Source organism: Panthera uncia (genome assembly GCF_023721935.1).
Source record: "Panthera uncia isolate 11264 chromosome D3 unlocalized genomic scaffold, Puncia_PCG_1.0 HiC_scaffold_8, whole genome shotgun sequence".
NCBI lineage: Eukaryota > Metazoa > Chordata > Mammalia > Carnivora > Felidae > Panthera > Panthera uncia.
Genome location: NW_026057586.1, coordinates 37589039 through 37612191, shown reverse-complemented (window position 1 = coordinate 37612191; position 23153 = coordinate 37589039). Strand labels below are relative to the sequence as shown.

Below are 23153 nucleotides of genomic sequence, written 5' to 3'. Positions count from 1 at the left end.
AAAACTTACAAGTAAGTAGAAACGCATACGTGGAGTGCACATTTTTCAGGAACTGAAACCTAAGTGTGTATTTCATTGAGAAAGACAACATATTTAGTTTCAAGAGCAAAAGCATGATGAAAAGTGAACCTTAAATATGGCGAAGTTGTGGGGACACTGGAATTCTCATACGTTGTTGATGTAGATGTGAAATACCACAACTATATTGGAACACACCTGGGGAGTTTCTCAAACATTCAACATATACCAACCATACAACCTAGCCCATTTCATTTCCAAGTATTTACCAAGAGAAATGGAGCTTATGTCTATACAAACATTTGTACGTGGCTGTTCATAGCAACTTCATTCATAATAACCCCAAACTGAAACAACTCAAGTGTCTATCAACAGGTGAGTTGAAAACCAAATTGTGATCTATCCACGAACAGAATGCTATTCAACAATATTAAGGAACAAACTATTAATACATGCAACAACGCGGATGACTCTCAAAGTAATTATACCAAGTAGAAGGATCCAGACAAAATAAAAGTACGTACCGCATGATTCCAGCTATCTAGAATCCTGGAAAACCATTTTGGAAAGTATATCTGTGGTTGCCTGGGGTGAGGAGTGGGCTGGATTAAAAGGAACCAGAGGAAACCTTTGGGATGGAGACGATCACTGTCCTGATTGTGGCAATGCTTTCTGGGGTGTTATAACAAGGCTTGAGCATGACCAGGGAAGAAATAGAAATGGAATTCTTGACACTAGTGAAAATAACCATGACTTAAGTTCTATGAGTTAGTCAATAGTGTAGCCAAGAAGCTGTTCTTGACCAGGTTAAATAAGTGATCCGTGACTTAATTCTGCTGATAACTTTTCCTTTTTCCCCTGCCTGTCTTCCCACGTTCCTTAACTTTTTCTTTTTTTATTTCAAACCTTATACTATGAAAAATATATAAATAAATTAAAATATTTTAAATAAACGCAGGTTTGATATCTTTTCGAATGCTAGAATTTAAGTGCTGGTTTTATGTCTCTTTCTTTCAAGGGGTCGGTGTGTACAGTGGGAAAATGCTTTAAAGCCAGAGAGACTTGTTAATTTTAATCACAAGTGCCATATACTTCAAAGTTGCTAAGAAACTAGATCTTAAATGTTCTCACCACAAAAAAAGAAATTATAATTCTGGGACATGATGTGTTAGCTAATGCTAGGGTGGTAATCACATTGCAATATATAAATCTATCAAATCAATATGTTGTATACCTTGAAGTTACACATACACGATGTTGTATGTCAACAGTTTTTATTTCAGCGTTTTTTGAAAATGACGTGGATAGACGTGGATTTGAATACCAGTTTTGCCACTGACTGGCCTTGGACCTTTGCATTTGTCAGTTAACTTCCCTGGTCCTCAGTTTCTCATATGTAACGTAAAGATAGTAGCTGCATTTCAAGGGTAACGCTGAAGATTAGAAGTAACTATCTACTGTGGTTTTCAGGAAATAATTTTCTTGTATTATACACGGTACATCAAGTCTTTGAGATCATGCACTGTCTATGTACATTTACTTATGTCAACCCCTACAAGAGTTGAACTCATATTGAGGACTTTGAGGTGCCTTGACAAAATAGGACAGATGGTACGTGTAAAATAATGAGTTTACCTTTCCCTGCATTTTGGGCTGATGTGTTCACTCTGCTTTAATTGTATGTAGTGCACCTGGTGGACATTTGGAACGTCATAGAAGCGTTGCGGGAAAATGCTCTGAACAACCTGGACCCTAACATAGAACTCAGTGTGGCCCGCTTGGAGGCTGTGCTTTCCACCATTTTCTACCAGCTCAACAAACGGATGCCAACCACTCACCAAATCCAGGTGGAACAGTCCATCAGCCTCCTGCTTAACTTCCTGCTGGCAGCCTTTGATCCGTAAGCTCCCTCTGAATAGCCGTTCCTCTCTGCATGTTTGGTCTCTCCCTCCTCTTGTCCTTCTTGGTCTCTTCCAAATGATTTTCTAGAGTAGCTGGCTGCCTCTTTTTCTTGATCAGAAACTTATCTCAATTAAATCTGTCTGTGTTTAACATAAATTTTAAATGCCATGAGGGAAAAAAACAGTAAAAAAGTGCCATAGAAAATTGAGGACAATTGTTATTTTGTATGCTGACCTTTGTTTAACTCATCCCATGCTTCCTAAAAGCTACAGATGCTTGAAAGTGTCGCGCGATGGCATGCCTGTGGAGCAGTTTAATGAAGCGTGCAGTGGAAGGATGTTTTCAACTCTCTTCTTTGCAGATTGCCTAAGACAGTGTTTCTGAGGTGTCATAACAAGATCCTAGAGCAAACAGAGAGATTGAACAGGGTTTCTTGATCAGCCTAGTGAAAGGAGCCATGGCTTGCGTTAAATGGATCAGTCAATAATGTGCCACATAAAGCAATGTAATGCCTTCCACACATGATAATTAAATCTCAGCCTCGTTATCTTATAATTTTGTCTCATAGAATGAGAGAATTTCAGAGCTGGTTGAAATATTAAAGACTGTTCTTCCAAATCTCTCATTTTACAGATGAAGGACCTGAAGCACAAAGAGGCTGTCCCTTGACCAGTGTCTCTCAGCATGTTAGTGGCAGAGTAGGGATTTAGGTATTCAGCTAAGATTTATTTTCCAAGGCATATGTGGCAGCCTTGTGAACTGTAAAAACTCCCCTGAATTACTTTATCAGCCTAAGATTTCAAAAGGTCTTTGGCTGATTGCCTTTAGTCTAGATATGGTATCAGCATCCCCACTTTCACTACTGGTTTTGAATATTAAAATGGAAAATTGCTAACTTGACCTTTCAGCAATCACATTTTAAGACTCTCAAAAGATTTTGCTTAGTCTCATTGTCTGGCCAATGCTTGGGAATATCTAAGCCTGGCACTGGAGATGTTCCAGCCAGGCTAACGTTATTATGCCGCTCACGAAAGCTACCAGCTGTCACTTTACAACCTAGAGTGGTAACAGAATTATCCGTGCTTGGTTTGACCTGTGTAGAGTATTGTCTCATGATGTTTAAATTTTGAGTAATTCTCGACTTGAAATAAACAGTTCTGAAACAAGCAGTCCGGCTTGATAGATCCCATGCTTAGCCTGTGCGGACTTCAGAACTGATGCACTGCTTTGGCCTAATCACTATGGTAACCAAGTGGCAGGCAGGTAGAGAAGGCTATGGTTCCACATGACAGGTGACAGAATGGAGCCAGGCTATGGAATTTCTGTAATGGCATTTCCATCCTCCCCCCTTGACAAGAGCACAGAAGCTTTCAGACTTGCCACTAGTCTGCAGGGGGCTTATTTGTTATAAGTGGAACAACGGAGAATGTAAAAAGAGAAATAGAATTCTTGCCAGATCTTAGAGTATTGCTGGAGGATTCATAAGGAATCAAAGATAAAAAAATAATTTGTATCCACTCCATAAATATAGAAACTGGGCCAGATTAATATTAAGGAAGGAGGACCTTGTGAAATATGTTAAAGTTATATACATGTCTCATATTTTATATGACATATCATATCTCAGTATTTCTCATAACATGAGAAATATACAATAGAGTTAGATTTTTCACTTCTGTTTAGAAATATTGGGAAGATCACTTTTAAAAAATAGGGCTGTAGATGTTCTCTAAGTAGCTACTGATAATCATTTCAAGGTTGATGAATGCTAAGCTTAAGGACTATCCCAAGGTCAGGAGCCATCAACGTGAACATTCACATGGAATATCTGTTTGGTTCTTACTCTCCTTACAGATAAAAAGGGCCCTGATGTATACTTTCAGTAATCTCATTATAGTAGATTTTTTAAAACATCCACATAGAGAAATCTCATTTTACAGATTTACAGACACATCCATATAGAGACCCCAGTCTACAGATGCTTCTGCCTTCTCTGTTTTGGCATTGCAAATGAGTATAGGCAGTTCTGCTGATTCTCAAACTTCCATCTGATGGCTTTTGAAAATCTAGACGATGTGGGATGTGAGCCATAAGGAAGTATCAGTAGCTGGAAAGAGACTATAACCGGAAATATTCACTTAAAAGTGAATGTAAGAAGCGAAACTTAAGAATAAAATGAATGTTCAATTCAATTTCTTATAATAGTAAACTCCTGTTTCTCCAAATGAGATCCAGTATGGAAATCTGATGTTGCTTCCTACCACCTATCCCACGACAGAACCCAAGCATTTAAGGGAGCCTTCTGCATTTTGGTAGACGTGAATGAGCCTAGTACATCAAGGATATGCTGTTGCTCTTATAGAATCACTGAAACATTTGGGAGATTTTCTCATTTGCTGTAATTTGAATGAACATTTAAAAAAAACCAAAAAAAGTCTAAAATAAAAATTTAAACTTGCATTCTAAAGAGATTATATATGTGTGTATATTTTTTTTGAAGGAAGGACAGTATAGCAATTCAAATTCACGAAGACTGAAAATAAGAACTTGCATTCAGAGAAACTTGGTCATTATTTTGGCAATGCCTTCAGATTCACCAGACCCAGCTGGTGGAGTCTTCCATGAATATGGTAACCTGAAATGAGGTTCAAAGCCCACTGCACTTGCCTGTATCCTTGAGAACCAGACTTGCCTTCTCGCAACCATACCTCCCCCAAAATATCACTCTTTCCCTTCTCTCCCCAGAGAAACACCTGCGTCTCAGTCCTCCCCCAGACATGCTCACTGCAGACCACAGCTAGCTTCCTGGTTGCAAGGTTTCTCCAACAACTCAGCCTCTTAGAAGATAGAGTGCATTGCTACAGATTTAGGATGATTTCTAGAATGTTAGGAGCTAGGATTCATGCCCAGAGACTATGCTTTTGTTTGCCATTCTGTCTCTGAATATCAGTCCCTTGAGTCTAGAAGATGTCTGTTTTTCCTGACTTTCCTCCTAAAAATGGCTGTATCCTAGCAAGAGTCAACCAGTGGTCGATGACCAATCAACTTCTAAGCAGACCTTTCCATCCCAGACACTGTCTCCTCCAGAGTCCCTAGGAAAATGACAGGTATACCTGGGAAGGGTGGGAAAGGTGTCAAAATCGGGGATGAGGGACTGAGAGTGAAGAAGAATTAGAAAACAGCCAGAGCCAGTCTCTGTATCTCTTCTCTTTTCTTCTGCACACCCCAGGAAATAGCCTGCCTCTTTCCCTTATTTGCTAACAACCTGGAGGCAGCTTTTCTTCCCACTGTTCACTATTATTTTTTAGGAAAACTTAGAGTAACAAAAGAAAAACAACATGGCAGAAAGTTACAAGATGACAATAATTTTTTTCAACAGCTTTATTGAGGTATAATTGTGACCTTGACACTAATTCTTAAAAGTCTATATTGACCTTTCAAAGAGATGGGGTCACAAACTGATCCTCTGTGAAGCCCTTCACCTCTCATGGCTGAGTTGACCCCCCTCTTCCCCAGGTCCTACTGTTCCTTTCAAATGATTTTGTTATTCTTTTATGGTGCATGTCTTCCTATTTATATGACTGCCTCCCACAAGCTACTATACAGTGGGACCATGGCTTACTCTTTGTATACACAGCACCTGAGACAATGTCCAGCTCATAATGAATCTACAAATGAATGAATGAATGAATAAAGATCAAAGATTGACTTTTCTTAGCTCAACACACTAATTTCTTTTCATTCTTTTTCTGAAACTAAGTCCTCCTTAATCTCTAATATATTACCAAGACTAGGGAGTCCAGGTTTGCTCTGTCACCTAGATTCATACCCTCTATTTTTACTTCTGTTCCACAAGAGAAGAAAACAGATGGCTGTGACTACTAGTGTGGGAGTATCCTATTTTCACAAAAGACTTCCCTGTAGTTCTCGTACTCCCTTCTTCATTTCTTGGGAAACATGAACAACAACTTTAGTCTGTTGACTTAATCTCATTTCAATTCACTAGAATCTTCTTTCTTAGGGAAATTCTTCCTAAGGTAGATTAGGTGACAGTGGCCTTGTTTTTAGCAAATGTTATTTTCACATATATTCAGCGATGCGAATCTCATAGGAGGACAAGGATAAAGATTAAAAAGAATGGTGGTGTTCCTCTTCTCAGGTGTCACGCTATATTCTTAAAGCCAGTTCTCCAATGATAGTAATAATATGCTAATGTAATCAGTAATTATATATACTAATAGTGATTATGTACTAATGTAATTAGTAATCATATTACTCATTGTAGTAATAGCTAATACCATTTGTTTGCCCACAGTCCTACTGGTTGGGCACTAAGGGATTATAACTTTTCAGGTTGAGTAAGCGATACGGCTGGGACATGTGGAGGTTACATAGCGTGTAAGTAATACAGTGTCACACTAGGTGAGGCCAGTGGGGAAAAAGAATCATTTGTTTCAGGCATCAGTGTAAGTTCAGCTGTATTCATGCTTTCTATTACATTTTTAAATGAGAAATTAAGATACTTTTCCCCCCAAACTTACCCAGCTTTTACAGGATAGTTTTATGATGCCCACATTCCTAACCTTTCCAGTTTGTGGTACTCAGACATGTCTGACAGAGTGTATGTGAAGGAAATATTTGGACTTAACACATATTACATTGTAGATTTAGAGTCAGTTTTATGACAGCCATCCAGAATTCCAAATCTATCATATAATAGTCTTTCACAGAGAATACAGAATCCTCTGTTTGACGTATTGCACCTTGCTGAGCCATTTGAACATCCATTCCCACTCCTGAGCTTCCCCACACACCCCCTCCAATGCTATGAAAGGTACCACAGCACTATTTCAGACTCGTCGATATAAAATATTCTGGAACTCTGCCCAAATCCGTCTGCCTTTTGAGTTTAAAAAATAATTTTGATGTTTAATGCAAGATGTGGTACAAAGTACACAGCCCTTTCTCTGCGCACCAGTGAAATGGATGGTTCACATTTGAGGCTGTGTGGTTGTGTGAGAGCAAAGGAAAAAGAGACGTGGTCTATAAAACCAAACGTTCTTTTTTCTTTTTATTGTCTATACGGCTAGAACTAGATATTTAACATAGTGTTTGCTTGGTGATTTTCTTTTGTACCACATCTTAAACTCAAGACTTCCACAGAACATTCTCCTCTAATCGCTAAAATTTTGTTCTAGTAGAAAATACTTTGTTTCAAGGTTCCTGCTTGTCACGAAAATAGACTCTCTCTAAAGAATTTCTACAATTGTAGATAAAATGAACATTCTTAATGTCACTTGCCTTTATGTCAGACTTATACTTTGCGTGAGTGGCAAAAAGAGTTTCATAGGGGTAAAGGAGATATGTCCACAGTATTGCCTCCTTCCATGCTGGAGAAACTCCTGGCAAACTCGCGTCGCCAGGTGTTATGACGAATTCTTTCCCCAAATGTTTTGCTAACATGATGGGAAGGCCAAAGAGATGCCACAGCCAATTAAGGGATTTCTATCTGTGCACATGTTAACTTCATCATCCCCCAAATAAGAGTAATTATGTATGTGCTTACTTCCAAATTCAAGGTGTCACATGACCGCACAACCTAATATTAGGGACTGTAAGGCCAATCTTCATGATTTTTCTCAAGCATTTTAGTATTTCTCAATATAAAACTTAAGTGGTAAATCGAAAAAAAAAATTCTTTTCACGTGTGCATCCATTAACTTAACTAACGTATATTAAGAGCTTGCTTTGCACTGGGTGCCATGATAGGCTGGGGATGAAAGATGAGTGGGGTGAGGTCCCTACCCTCTGAAAAACATGCTGTATTAAAACTAACCGGTGTCGGGGTGCCTGAGAGCTCTGTCGTTAGGTGTCTGACTTCAGCTCAGGTCACAGTCTCACAGTTCGTGAGTTCAAGCCCCTCACTGGGCTTTGTACTGACAGTACGGAGCCTGCTTGGGCTTCTCTCTCTCTTCCTCTCTATTTGCCCCTCTCCCACTGTCTCTCTCTCTTTCAAAATAAATAAACTCTAAAAAAAATATTAGCGAGTTTTGATTCTTTTTCTCCAATAAACTATGAGCAAACTAAGGGTGGGAGCCATACCTTATTCATCATTAGATCCCCAACCTGTGAGACATTGTCAATAAATAATTGTTGAGTTATGAAATGAGTGATCCATATGAACAAAATGACGCCCAGATAAAGAAATGAGTTACGATAGAGGCGTGTTTTGGAAGAAAGAGGAGGAAACAATTTTCTCCGTTAATTAAGCTACCAAAATGTGCGAGAAAGAGAAAGTTGAGTTCTGTGCTCATCAAAATGCTTACCAAATGTTTTTGTGAAATATGTTGGTAAAAGAAGAGCTTCTGGTTTCTGTGCTCTCAAATAGAAAAATAATTCCATCAGCCTGTTCCAAATAGAGTCAGAATCCAAATCTCACTTTCAAGGACTTAAAATTTATCATGAGATTCTCTAATTTCAAACAGGAAACTCACTTGGCAACTTGGAGAAAATTTACATTCTGTTCTGAATTCAGCCTAGCATCTCAGACCTATTAATATCTATTTGTTGTTTTTCCTTCTTGTCAAAAGCAGATTTTCCCTCCCAGACAACTTTTCCCTAAAACTAATACCTTCTTAGTTAAAAGAAATCAGTTTCTCTCTTTTTGAGGTCATGAAAAAAGCCCAATGTAATGGTTAGTCACTTTTTATTATGATGAATGAGTCAAACCTTAAAGTAATGTATGTTTTTAAGACAGACACTCTACAAATCTCTGTATATATTTTAACTAAAGGGTGTTTTGTTATTTCCATTTTTTAATATTTTTAAATTTTTTATTTATTTATTTTGAAGGGGGGAGGGTAGGAGGGTGAGAGAGAGAGAGAATCCCAAGCAGGCTCCATCCTGCCAGCACAGACCCCAACATGGAGCTCAATCTCATGAACCATGAGATCATGACCTGAGCTGAAAACAAGAGTCAGATGCTTAAATAACTGAGCCACCCAGGCACCCCTCTTGTTTCCATTTTAATTGGTTACCTCTTAGGAAAATTTGGAAGTTTTCAGAGTGAAAAAACAAAGTATAAGGGAAATAAAAGATTTAAGGAAACCTTGATTTATAAAGCAATTTCAGTTTGCACTTTTGCTAATTTTCTGATTGTCTTAAATACCTTTCAAGGTGTTAATTACGCACCAGCATAGCAATTTAATTGGGTAGTTTTTGACCTCAAGCTAAATAGGAAAGTAAAGTTTGTATTGGCAAAGCTTCCGGCTGATTGGCCTAAAAAAATAGAATATATTCCATTCTGCTAAAAACCAAATAGTGGGAAAAAAAGAGGAAAGCGTGTATTATGCATTGTGTTCCTGCTCTACATTAAAAGGGAAAATATGAAAATAAAATTTTTACTTTAAAAGTACAATTTTTTAAACAAAAAATGATAGGCCAATAGTGCATTTCACTTTAAAGTTTTTGCTGTACCTTCTACACTACCAATCAGTCAACTGCACTAGCAACTTTTCTCCACCAAGAATGGCTCATTGTCAGTCTTGTCATTGATTCGAAGGCCCAGCCCACCCATCAAGTGGACGGTTCTGATAGATACACTGTATACTGCATGCAGTATTCGCAAACATACCTGGCTCTGCTCTTTCTTTAGATGGCGATTAGAACTGCACGTGGGGAAACGTGGGTGGCTCAGTCAGTTAAGCGTCTGACTTCAGCTCAAGTCATGATCTCAAGGTCCTTGAGTTCTGTGCTGACTGCTCAGAGCCTAGAGGCTGCTTTGGATTTTGTATCTCCCTCTCTCTCTGCCCCTCCCCGGCTCATGCTCTTTCTTTCAAAAATAAGTAAACATAATTTTTTTTTTTTTAAAAAAAGGCACACATGAAGTTGGAGATGTGCTGCCATAGCTCTTAGTACAAACAAAAGCATAGACTTTTTCTAACACTCTTCCTAGTGTTGCCGTTCCAAGGCTGTTTGGCCTGCAGCATTAGGGACAATCTACGTTTTTCATCCTCAGTACACTTTGGCAGGTCTTCTTCCGGAATTGTGGCCGACGGCCAACATTCCATATGGGCAGTTTTACTGCTTTACTCCTAGAGGCATTGCATGTGCAGACTCACTTTGGAACAATATGCTGCTTTCCTGCTGGTTTGCACTAGACTCCTGGGAGTTTCCTGTTATCCATCCTCCTGAGCTTGACTTTCCACTTCCTAGATACTTAAGGGATTTCCCGATCTGTTTGTGAATCACACGGCCCCGTTAGGGATGATTCCTGATGAGCACAACTCTTGTACTTCTCCCCTCGGGGTGCACCGATGTCTCCCTACTCCTTACTTGCATTGTTAATGCCACTTTCTCTCTCTCTCTCTCTCTCTCTCTCTCTCTCTCTCTCACACACACACACACACACACAGGACCCTGATCCCAAGATGAGTTTAAGTAATGGCCCTCGGTGTGGAATCTTGTCAAACGTCTTTAGAAAATCTCTCTCCCCAACCCTTTTCTTCATCCTGTTTTATCTACTGAAAATGTTCTTTAAAAAGATCCATTTGTATTTAAGTCCTTGGTGTGTCCCCCTTTTCCATTGTGACATCATTCGTCTCCACTCACTCCTTAAATTCCTTCAAGATTTATCCACTGCTAGGGCTGAGCAAGGTCTAAATTCACCCAATATTGGTGTGCTTATGGAGATCTACATTCCTGCATACCCCCTGAATCCTTCTTTGTGACCAGGGTCACCTTTGCAATATGGCACAGTGGCTTGCATAACAATACATTCCAGTGGCCTAATTTCACCCTTGAGTTCCTGCAAAACTCTCATTGAGCTGCCCTCCACTTGGTGATTTATCTAGATTTATTGTGTCAATTTGGCAGAATAGCTCTGATACAACCACTCCTGGATGTAATAGCATTAATCTTGCATTTCCAAGAACAATACAGAACTGGCGATCTCCCTAGGATCTTCTTCATTAAAAGCTAAGGCTTAAGAATTCATCTGTGAACTATCATCATTTCATCCTGTGGAGAACTCTCTGTTCCATCATTATCTGTGGTCTATCCTCTTTCTTGAGTTAAATTGTTCTCTCTGATTCATTGAAAGAAACTTGTATTGCTCTTGAAATCTCACATATAATGCTCCTCAATTTCTCTGCATTTTGGAGAAAACCTTATCATTGGCATTTCTCCTGTTCTTCCACATTTTGTAGATTTCCCTGTTCTCATAATTTGAACCATGTTTCAGCTTAGGAAAGGGAACTAATGATTTCCTAGAATAAATTTTTGATACTTCAAGTTATCCATGCAGTTGGGAATACAATACACATGGAATAATTCTGAATGAGGTTTTTTTTTTTTTGACAAAAGCATCGCGTTTTTATTACAGCTACCTGCTCCCAAATTAGCAAACAACTAAATGAGTGGCCATTTGAAATTCTAGGGGCACCTATCATAAAGATTAATAGTCATTAATTAATATAAAAAATATATTGTTCACTAATTATGGGGGAGACGAAGTACAAGGCTGTAGGAATTCAACTAAATGAGAAGACATATATGGTCTCTGCCCCCAGGAATCTCACAGTGTGGGGTCAAATTACATGCAGATATGTAAATAAACAAAGGTCACTCAGTGTGATAGGTGCCAAATAGTAAGTAGAAGTGGAAGGAAGAGCATTTGTCTGCACATCCAGGGGAAAAGCTGTTTTCAGAGCAAATGGAGTGATGATATATGGAGCTGAGTCTTTGATGAACAGGTGACAGAGTCCTGGGCAAATGTGGTAGGAAGGGCAGGGGCATTAAACATGGGACTATGGAGTGAGGTTCAACAGAAATGGTAGCAGGGAAGACTGGAGAACACAGATAAACTTGTAATCATAGCCTGTAGGCAATCGGAAGCAATTAGAGTTTTAAATAATGAAATAATATCATCAGGGTGCCTGGGTGGCTCAGTTGATTGAGCATCCGACTTCAGCTCAGGTCACGATCTCTCCGTTTGTGGGTTCGAGCCCCACGTTGGACTCTGTGCTGCCAGCTCAGAGCCTGGAGCCTGCTTCGGATTCCATGATTCCCTCTCTCTCAGCACTGCCCCCCCACCCCTCCGCTCGCATACTGTCTCTCTCTCTTTTCTCTCTCAAAAGTAAACATAAAAAAAAATAATATGGTCGATTTTGTGATGTGAGTGTGCAAGCAGAGAGATCATTTAAGAAATTATTACAGTGTTCCAGCAAGAGCTGATAAAGCAATGGCAGTTGGAATGGAAAGCAGGGAATGGCCTTAATGTACAGTTCAGACGTGTATTTGAGTCCCTCACACATTTCAGGTGGTGGTGAATTAAGGAAGAGAACAAAGTCAAGGTTAACCCCTTCCCCAGAGTTCATTTTTGGGTAACTAGGTGCATGGTGAGTCTGACAACCAGAAGAGGGACTAACAACCAGAAGCAGAGAGTAGTGGGTTGGTCTGAGTATTATGGGAGGGCTTTGTAAGGATAACGAGCTCTACTTTGAACATACTTAGTTTGACATGATGTATCCAATAACTAATTACACAGATCTGGTGCTTAGGCTTAGAAATATAAACGGGAGAGCAAACAGCATAGGGCTCAGTCACTTTCACATTCTGGCTGGCTGTATTTGAGGTACTTACTATGCTAAGAATGACAGCAGCAAGGATGAATAATATCATCTATCTCTGGAGTCTAATAAGGAACAAAGACACAATTGTTTATTGCACCTTATTCCTCTAAAATGTCATATATACGGATCTTAGTCATATAAATGATTTATTCTATATATTAAACCCTTGTCAGTACTGACTTTACTTACGTTTAAGCCACATTATTATTTAAAATAACTCTGTTGATCATTCTTAAGAGGAGCAACTATCAAAGAAATGAGTTACTAATGTGATACACTTTCTGATTCCAAGGATACAAGAACGAACAGTTTATCCCAGCTGCAAAATCATTTAGCTGAAATATTATACTTCTTACAGTGTGCCCTTTATATCACAGTTTGTGAAGGACAAGTCAGTTACACTTCCTGAATCGATGAAGATTTTGGCAGCTCTAATGTCAATTTGGTAGAAGGAGCTCAAACAGAGCTCTTACTTTGGCCCCTTTAAAATATCAACTCTCTTTGGAAAGTAAATGTATCACACAAACACAGCTTGTGGGTAGGAAATGATGGGTGAAGAAAAAAAAGGTGTGATGGAAAAATCCCCATAGTTACTCTAATAAAATTCAGGAATTCTCCTACCAAATTTTTTTTTTCCTGAAACCATGTTTAATTAAATTATGGAGACTGTGGAATCATCATGCATAAAATTATTTTATGAAACCCCAAGTGAAAATCATGTTCTATAATTGTAATCCATGGCTAAATAGTACATATCCCTCTAGCTGTCAGCTCATGCTTTGAACAAGTGACATAGACAAAGAATAACTTGAAGATTCTGCTCTCTCTTGAAAAAATGAAACATTGAATAGTCAGCTTTTCAGAAACTTGTGTTCAATTGTATTCATGGTCTTTTCTAAAATGGTTATGTTCACATAATGTATGCAGCTACGGTGTCCTATGATTTCTACAGAACAGAAAATGTCAAATCGCATTACTGGAAGTTCTCCAAATGACATCTTTTTTTTTTTTTTTTTCTGTTATTAAACAGGGAAGGCCATGGTAAAATTTCAGTATTTGCTGTCAAAATGGCTTTAGCCACGTTGTGTGGAGGGAAGATCATGGACAAATTAAGATGTAAGTTATTCTTTGTGTCTCTCTTCGCCGATCCCTCCCGTATACCATTCTCCTTTCCCCATTTCCTCTGTGTCCTGCCACCCACTTTGACTTTCCTCATTCTACAAGAGCTACTTGAGATACAATCTTCATGGATCTTTGCATTGTGTCAAAGAAATATTTTCATATTAGGTAAATGTTAATGATATTAATATTTTCCTTCTACTTATGGATTAGTATATTACAACCTGTTGACTATCACCCACTAGGCTTTTTGTAATATTAAAGTAAGATATATACTCTTTCAAGTTGATTGTACTGTGCTGCCTCACAGGTATAAGTCCATCATCACAGGGACATGAAGACCATGTCAGGAAGCCTTCTTTTTTTAGGTAATCCAAAGCCAAGACTCCTGGCACATTTCCTCATTATTCTCAGCCGGTGCTGTTCAAGTCACTGGGAATTCCGAAGGTTCCAAAATAGACATTGCCAGGGTTACAGGCATAAGAATCACACAGAGACGCTATAGACTGATAATTAACTGGATTCCAATAAAAACGTGATAGCTAGGGTGCATCAAGTGATTGTGGGCCTTTTATGTACATTTTGTCACTAAATGTGGTAGTTTTTTAACCAAGAAAACACAGGCATTTTGTTTGCTTTAGGTAAAGAAGCTGAGACTCGGGTAGAATGAAGTCATTATAGCTGAGATGGCACCAGGATTTGAACGTGACTTTTTTTTCTCTAGTGGTTCTGAAATTTGTGGATCTATAGAATCATCTGGAGAGCTTTTTAAACTACAGATTTCTGGGTACCACTCCCAGAGTTTTTGATTCAGAAGACCGAAGGTGGGACGAGGGGGCAAGAATTTTCATTTCTAACTATTTTTAAGTGATGCAGTGTTTAAAAGAAAAATTTCTACTTAACCCCTTTCCCTTACCTGAAATATTATGAGTTTGGGCTGTAATGCTGTGTGGGAAAGGAGCACTGTCATGGAACCGGGAACCCCAGCTTGCAAGCCCAGCCATGTGACTAATTTGCTGAGTTATTCTGTGGACATTACCTCACTTCTTTAGTCCTCAGCTTCCATCTCTGTCCCAAACTTGGGGATTTTGTTAGACACCTGGAGGTTCCCTCCCAGCTCTAATCATCTGTGATTCGCCGCCTCCAGGCCCTTTTCTCACCTGCTGCCTGTCAGCTTTTGAGTGTGATCTCTTGCTTCTTGATGCACCAAGACTGAAAAATGAAGGAAGATACAGAAAGAAAAAAAAAAAATCCTCTGGAATTTCCCCAGACATGCTGCACAGCAGAGTTCTGTCATTGGGCCAGTAGATAAGTGGTGGAAGGCACATGGAAACCCCACAACCACACATCTCCCCTCACCCTGGGAACCTCCTTTCATGGACGAGCCAAGTGAAGTAAGGATTCAGAGAAGCCCAAGCAGACCTGACAAGGGAGAGTTTAGTTTCTCTTTAGTTATCCCAAAAGAGATTTTGAAAATTAAAAACTATCTGCCTCAGTGCTTAATTGAGGATAGTAGCGAAATGAGAAGGTGATGGGACCAATGTCTTTTTTTTTAAAAAAAAATTTTTTTTTGTTTAATGTTTATTTATTTTTTGAGACAGAGAGAGACACAGCATGAGCAGGGAAGGGGCAGAGAGAGAGGGAGACACAGAATGTGAAGCAGGCTCCAGGCTCTGAGCTGTCAGCACAGAGCCCGACGCGGGGCTCGAACTCACGAACTGTGAGATCGTGACCTGAGCCGAAGTGGGACGCTTAACCAACTGAGCCACCCAGGCGCCCCCCAATGTCCTTTTTTGAAACATAGCTCCAGAGTAATCCAGGAAGCATTTCCTTCGGGGTTCGGCTGAGAGGAGAAAGTTTAGCGAAATGAACCAGGGCAGAGGAAGAAATCTTGAGGGCCTTGCCTGATGATCTCATGTCATGATTGGCCACTTAGGCTGAGGACATCAGATACTTTTTTTTTTTTAAGTCTTGAGAAACATTTCCAAATACTTACTCAATGTTATATTAATAGGCACATAGACGAAAGGATTCCATATTAAAATACATTTGAGGAACACTAAGAGAACCAGTTTTCTGACCTTCCTTGGGGTCCTTGGGGCCTTGCATGAACCAGGCTAATTAATGCTGTGCCAGCAAGGTTCACGGTGCTGTCCATCTCTCCATTCAGGCTTCCTCAGTGTCAGATTTTGTCCCTCTGCTGGGGGAAAAAGGATACTGCAATCTCAAGAGTCCCATCTCACGCCAGAGGCCCCCAGCCCCCAGTGTGGCATCAGAAACCAGTTGCTACACCAGTTACTGGTAACAAGAAAGGGGTGCCCATGATGGTGAGGGAGGAGCCCACCTCTGCCCCCTGGGCTGGGAAAGACCTCTGCTTTCCCTTCTTAGCCCGGGAAGAAACTTGGGGCCAATAAAGACAAAGGGAATGGTTGTTAGGTAAACAAGCAACCTGTGTCTGCAGAGTTAAGCTCAAGGTGACTAAGTTTCTGAGCAGATCTTCACCAAGTGTCAAAACCCGGCACATCCAGGAATTCAAAGCAAAGAATGTAGTTGCTAGGGTGCTTTCTCCTCACCCCACCATCAGTGAGCAAAGCATGCATGCTATCTGTGGCCAAAGTAAATCCTTTTCAGCACAGTGAAAGAAGTTAAACGCATGAGTCTCACTGGGAGCAAACCATGTTCTCCAGTCTGCGGAAATAAGTTTCGGTGTCACGACTTCTGTAGAACAACAAAAACAGAGAGTGCGATCTTGAGATATATCACATTGCCCTCTCCCAGAGCAGTGGACCTGAATCACAGCCTAATATGCCCCCAGCTCTGGGGCTCAGGAGTCACTCTTTGGGTACTTAATCCCAGGAAGGTTTTAGTGGTATTCTAGTTAGTCGATTGAGAGCACTTTGATAAAAACAATTTAACTGAAAGCAGTTTGGTTGGAAGAATCTCTCCAAAATGTTAATAGTCAAAAATGCATATCTTGAGTCACCGATATTTTTAATTTCAGTGGTAACTATTAACTAAATATGCAAATATAGGCAAATCTGCCCGTAGACCACAGTGGCTGACTCTTGCCGAGCAGGATTCTGTTTTCTCTGGTCTTCTTTTGCCAGCTTCGGCTGCACTTAATGATAAAACAGGCGAAGTAATGATTTTCTGCATTGCTTTTGTCAAAAAGAAAAAATCAAATGAAAGGATATGGAATTTCTCAGGATTTGAGGGTTTTTGTTTTCCCTTCTTTAAGTTCTAATTCGCTTCAGCCAATAGGCCAGCTGTGCTTGTCTGGCAATTTTTCTGTTTTTGTGCATAGGGATGAAGGATATTTAGTTTGTTCCAACTAGCCCCTGCCGGTGAGTGTGGGGCAAGAGTAATTGCTGAAAACAAATTAGGAATTTGAGAAAGCAAAAAGCAGAAAACAGAAAATTTTCAACTGAATTTTTCAAAGTGCTTTAAAATGCATTAGAAAGGACAACAACTCCATGTTGCATCACCATTTCCAGTGCTCAGGGCCACCAGGAACCAATTGTGCAGGGTGTCCACTGCGTGCCTCCGAGCTGCTTAGAGTGTGAGGGCGCCCCCTGCAGCCATAGCACACGCGGACCTAAACGTAAACTTGACGGAATAAAATACCTGTTTCTGTCAAATTGTTCTTGGTCCAGTTATAAGCTATTGTTGTCATGAGTTGGAGCACCTGTTTATGCTTCTTTCTCGGGGCTCCCAGATAGTCCTAAGAACCATAAGGAATTCTGAATTTAATGCCATTAACCTAGAAAATCAGGTGCTGTTCTAAAGCTTCTGAGGAGGGCTTGTTTGGTTTTGTTTAAAAGACCAGCATTATAGCAAACACCGTGGATTTGTTGAGTTTCTATAACGGAACTGGTTGTTTTGCCTCCACACCTATCTCCGCGGTAATATTTCTGACTCACTGGCCTGCCTTAAGTCTTTAGTATCTCCCCAACATCTCCTGGACACCACCTAAATTCCTTAGAAGAGGCTAGAAGCTCTTCATATCTCTGCCTCATCTCCCACCAAGCCCTTATGTGCACCCAAGGCCCCTTGACAACGAACTACTTGCAGAGCTTGAGTGCATCATGCTTGAGCATGCCTGTGCACATCCTGGTGCTATTTCCTAAAGCTTCACTGGCCCCTGATTGTCCTTTATACTTGGCCTAGAAGCCACCTCTATCACCTAAGAAGACCTAAAAGTCACCTGTGAAAGGAAGTCTTCCCTGACCCACTCCTCACTCTGGAAACCCTCTTTGAACCCTTGCTGCCTCCTGTACACCCTACTGTTCTGGTATTCACGCCACCGTGTTACAATTTATGATGTCATATGATGCACTATGTAAGCATGTCTCTGTATCCCCAGGGGACTGGGACCTCCCAGAGGTCAAAATCTATGCCCTGTCACTGACCAATTCACAAAATTGGAATATGGCCAGTAGGCTAGATAATATTAGATAAGATTAGCGTATCAATGCTACATATACTGAAGTGGATAACTACACTGTAATCCAGGGTCAACACGCTATGGCCCATCAGCTAAGAATAGTTTTCCCATTTTTAAAGGGTTATATAAAGTACAAAGAGGAATGTGTGACAGAGACCATGTGTGGTCCACAAAACCTAAAATATTACTATCTGGCCCTTTACCAAAAAAGTTTGCTAACCCTTGCTGTAGTCTCATAAAAGGACATACCCTTATTCTTAGGGAGGACCCACGGCCGTGTTCAGAGGTAAAGGCCATGATATATGCAAATTAGTTTCAATTCAGAAAACATGTTTGTACATACATATGTACACACGGACAAGTAGATGTAGACAGATGATAGATGGATAGATAGATGATAGAATGATAAAATAAATGGAATAAAGTGTTAATAGATGAATCTGGATAAAGGGTATGTGAGTGTCCTTTGGAGTACTCTTATTCTTGCAATTTTTTGTTAAGTTTGATACCATTTAAAAATAAAATTTTGTTTTAATTCACTAAAAAAATAAATACAAAAAAAGAACTATGTCCTGATTTTTCTGTACCTTCATTGCTTAGCACAATTTTACACATTTAGTATGTGCTAAGTGAATTTTAGTTGAATGAATCAATGAATGTAAATTCTTCTAATCTATTATTGTATGTGTCTAAATCACAGTGGTGATTTAGAGTATGATTGGGAACATTACAGAGCAATCCCATTGGGGAGGCAGTGTCTAAGCATATGAAGTAAATGACAGAAAAAACGTGAAAAGAAATCAATAGTAAAAGTAACTAACATTTCTGTACTGCGTACTAGGGGCCAAGGACTATTCTGTGTCTTTTACATCTGCATGCTTGTCATCCATTAACTAATTTAATCTTTGAAGTAGCCTTATATTTTATTACGTACACATATATTACATATTATCAGCATATTGCATAGTATATATGGCTATATACATATGTGTGTGTGTGTGTGTGTGTATATATATATATATATATATATATATATATGTAGTCATATAACAATATATATATAAAACAGAAAGCCCAGGACTCAGGTACACACATATCATTTTGATAGCTTCCTCAGAGTTCCCTCGTTTATTTTTAAAAACCAGAGTGGCCATTAACAGCCACGTCCCATTAATCCCAGTGACCTAGCCCTAGTTCGGCTATTGCTTAGCAAAACTTCATCAGCACAAAGGAGTTTCATATGAGCTTCAAGTTTGTGAAAGGTCAGTGTTGGTACTCCTTCTGCCTTTGCTCTAGTTAGAAATGTCTAAATTTTTTCAGTGGGAGATTTGAAAGGCCTAGGCTACTTTTCAAAACTGTGTCCTGCCCTAGAAATAAAGCCCAGAAGATGGTCAGGATGTCCCAATTGTAGTTAACCAACCTGTCTAAAAACACACAAGGTGTCAGCTCCTACGCTCCTATAAGAAAGTCCACTTACTTTTCCTGGGTTTCCTTTTCCCTGTTTTTATTGGAATTCTTGAGTTTCTATATATGGGATTACATAAGAGTGTTTTGCTTTGGGCAACTTTTTTTCTTTTCTTTCTTTCTTTTGCTTTTTTTTTTTTTTTTTAATCAGTTAAAATGAAACATAAGAGAGAAAATTCACCAAGTTAACAGTTGTGAAGGCAAATGAAAACAACATTAATTTTGTTGCTTGGGTGAATTTTCTTTAGCCTCATAATTGATAAACTATTTGAAACAGTAGAAATCCTTTAGAACTGGAGTATTTGAAGGAAATGAGCGCCAATTCACAGCCTCAAAACATAATCCAGCTAAAGCCTGTAATGTGCTTAACATCTGACTGCAGTGTAAAAACCATGTCCCCACACTGCATTTTGACCTTGAGACACTAAGCCCAAACTGAACAGAGGCAGCATGGTGAATTTACAACAGTTTGTCCCAACAGCTGTACCCTCCTAGTCACAGTCTCGCACAGTGACAAACTACGATAGCAGACGCTTTCATTCCCATAGTGACTTCCACAGAGGAATTATAAAGTACCTTGAGAAATTATGCCATTAATATCACTAAGTGCCCGTAGTGGCAGAAGCGGAAGAACAGAGGTTCAATGAAGACACGGGCTCTGTCTGGGACTCTGACTTTACCTCATTGATCTTCCCCAAGGCCAGGCTTCCCCTCCACTGCGTGAGTCAAAAGACCCTTCCCTGTAAATCAAGTACGTACCTTCCACCTAGCACACTGTGATTTATAGAAAGTTTTCTGCTTCTGTGGGAAGTTAATCAAGTGTTTTCATTATGTTCTTATCCCCATTGCATCTTTCATTTTTCAGTACCCTAAACCAAAACTCAAAGGTTTTTGTGATAATATAGATGGGCAAATAGCTAGCTAGATACATACATACATACCCCATTGTTGTAGAAAATGTTCATTGTGTGTTTCAATGAGGTCAGCAGATTCCTCACATATACAAAAATTCCTTCCATTGAGTGATGTATGAGTTGATAATTGACCTTAAAATAAAAATGGGATATTCTCTGTCTTATCAAAATATGCTAATTTTATCCAACACAATGCTGTGTTCCAGAATCAGCTACCTAAAAGACACCAAAGGAAACACAATGCCAGGAATACTTCAGCATAACAATTAACCTTTATGTTACTCTTTCATAAAAAAATTACTTATTCTGCTACATTTTCCATTATTTGCAGCAGATATGGTGCACTGAAACAGCGGGGAATATTTAAGTGATGAATAAATATCTTTCCTTTTCCCTTCCGTCAGATATTTTCTCAATGATTTCTGACTCCAGTGGGGTGATGGTTTATGGACGATATGATCAGTTCCTGCGGGAAGTTCTCAAACTACCCACGGCGGTTTTTGAAGGTCCTTCATTTGGTTACACAGAACAGTCAGCTAGATCCTGTTTCTCTCAACAGGTAGGTGGGGGGTGGGGGGGGGGGGGTCAGGGGGAAGGACATGTTAAAGGAAATATCTCTCAAACAGTAGTTTTTCTTCTGTATGTTCCTCCAAGTCACTACTTAGACAAATTCTTCATGATAAACTGTAGCGCATCTTCCAGTCTCTGACAACTGACCTCTGAACCAGGAACTGAACTCAGCATACCTGGAAAATAATAATTGGTGGCTCCTGACCGTGAGCCAGGCACCATGCTAAGTTCTTTACTCGAATTGTCCAATGCAATCCTTACGACAACCCTATACCCTCGGCGTCATGCCTGCGATTATCACTGTAGGATCAAAAGGGCCAAATTGTCACTCAGCCTCGTATGAAACGTAAGTCTGGGCCAGCGCCAAGCTTCTCCAATGTCTAGCAGAGGAAACAAGAAAGGAATCACATACCACGTGTAACACACCATCAGGGAGGCCCAAAATATGACAGACACGGATGCCTGCATCCCCCACAACGTGATGCATTAGGGGTTCAGAGTTACATGTTTTAACTGAGGGTGGTACAAATTAGCGCAGAGAAGCTATTTAGTGCTTGAGGGTTTCTGTGTTTATACCTGTCCAGTCACGTAGAAAGTCTTCACGTCTGGCACCATTCTCTGGAGTGATGCAATGGTAGTTTACAAATCCATAAACTGAAGGTTTGTTTAAAATTTTTAAAAAATCCAAACTAACCAAGAATGTCCTCTAAAAGGATCCCTTAAATAAGAAATCGGTGCAGAGCAGCTAGTGAGAAGCTGCATTTAACTGCCTGGCTAGTAAACTTCGTGCATCTGTTTACTTGTGACCTAGGAGGTCGAAAGTGCCTCAGATCCCTGCAGGTCATGGATTTATGTAGAATCACAACTGTACACAACAACCAATGAGAGATGGGATGGTTTGATACACTAAGTGCTAACTCTGCTCCCGTGTTGAGTCATCCAGACAGCCTTTCTGACCTCTCCCACTCCCCCACCCCCAGGCCAGCTTAGGTCCCTCATCTCTGCCTCCAGATGAAGCATGCTCCCCTTTAGATCTCCCTTTGAGTTGGTAACATCAGAACGGTTCCATCGCCTAAGCCTCCTTCTACACCACTTCCTCACCCAGCAGCTCTCATCAGTCCACAAGTCCCGCTCATTTCACCTTCTAAACGCGTCTCCAGTCACTTTCCTCATCAGCACCTGTTGCCTGCCCTATTGTATTATTCTCCACCCTGGCCCCTGGCCCCTGGATTTGTTTATTTGGTGCACGCCCCATTGCATTCCAAACTATTTCCGAATGCCATTCTCAAGAGGCATCTTCAGAGGTTCTCAAAATGCATACAGGAGTACAACAGGGTAAAACTGTACAGAGAGAACATGAAGGAGGCTTCGTTTCTTCTCATCTATCCCTCACAACACCCCATCTAACCATGCCACTCACCTGCTGAGCAGCCTAATCGCCTGCAGGATGAATCTCCCTTTCTTCCAGACTCTGAGAGCCCTTCCATCCTTCTCCAGCTCACCCCTCTGCCTCCAGATGCAGCCTTCTATCTCCGTTCCTGCTCCAACCACTCCGTTTTCTGAATCTGTGCTTCTCTGTCTCCAATGTCCTCCCATTTCTTGCCTCCAACTCCTTTTTCTTGCCCAAACATTGCTTTCCCCAAGAAGCCTTTTACAAAAGACATAAAGCCTCCTACCTTAACCATCTTCATATCTTAAACAGGTTGTTTCCCTATCTCATAAAAGGCACATGACAAATGCTTACCATACTGAATTTTACTGATTTAAGAGTTAGTGAGTCTTGGGGCACGTGGGTGGTTCAGTCAGTTAAGTGACTACCTCTTGATTTCTGCTCAGGTCATGATCTCACAGTTTGTGAGATCGAGCCCCACATCGAGCCCCATGTCGGGCTCTGTGCTTACAGCAAGGAGCCTTCTTGGGATTCTCTCTCTCTGTCTCTCTGACGGGCCCTCTCTTGCTCATACTTGCTCTCTCTCACTCTCTCTCTCTCAAAATAAATAAATTTAAAAAAAGAGTGAGTCTTCCCTTTTAACTGAAATTAACTGTTAAAATACTGTGAATTAATTCAAAACACAAGTTTATTAGCCTAAT

At 40.1% G+C, this 23153-nt stretch overlaps 1 protein-coding gene across 13 annotated transcripts in view; it reads left to right on the top strand.

The window, feature by feature from the left end:
* Positions 1–23153, top strand: part of DTNA (dystrobrevin alpha) — a 351322-nt gene that overhangs the window by 256154 nt on the left and 72015 nt on the right. For all 13 annotated transcript variants that reach the window (XM_049620219.1, XM_049620211.1, XM_049620212.1 and 10 more), the window contains 3 exons: positions 1705–1918; positions 13582–13667; positions 20897–21051. In XM_049620219.1, coding sequence (XP_049476176.1) covers positions 1705–1918; positions 13582–13667; positions 20897–21051 — 455 coding nt within the window. The remainder of the gene's footprint in view (positions 1–1704; positions 1919–13581; positions 13668–20896; positions 21052–23153) is intronic.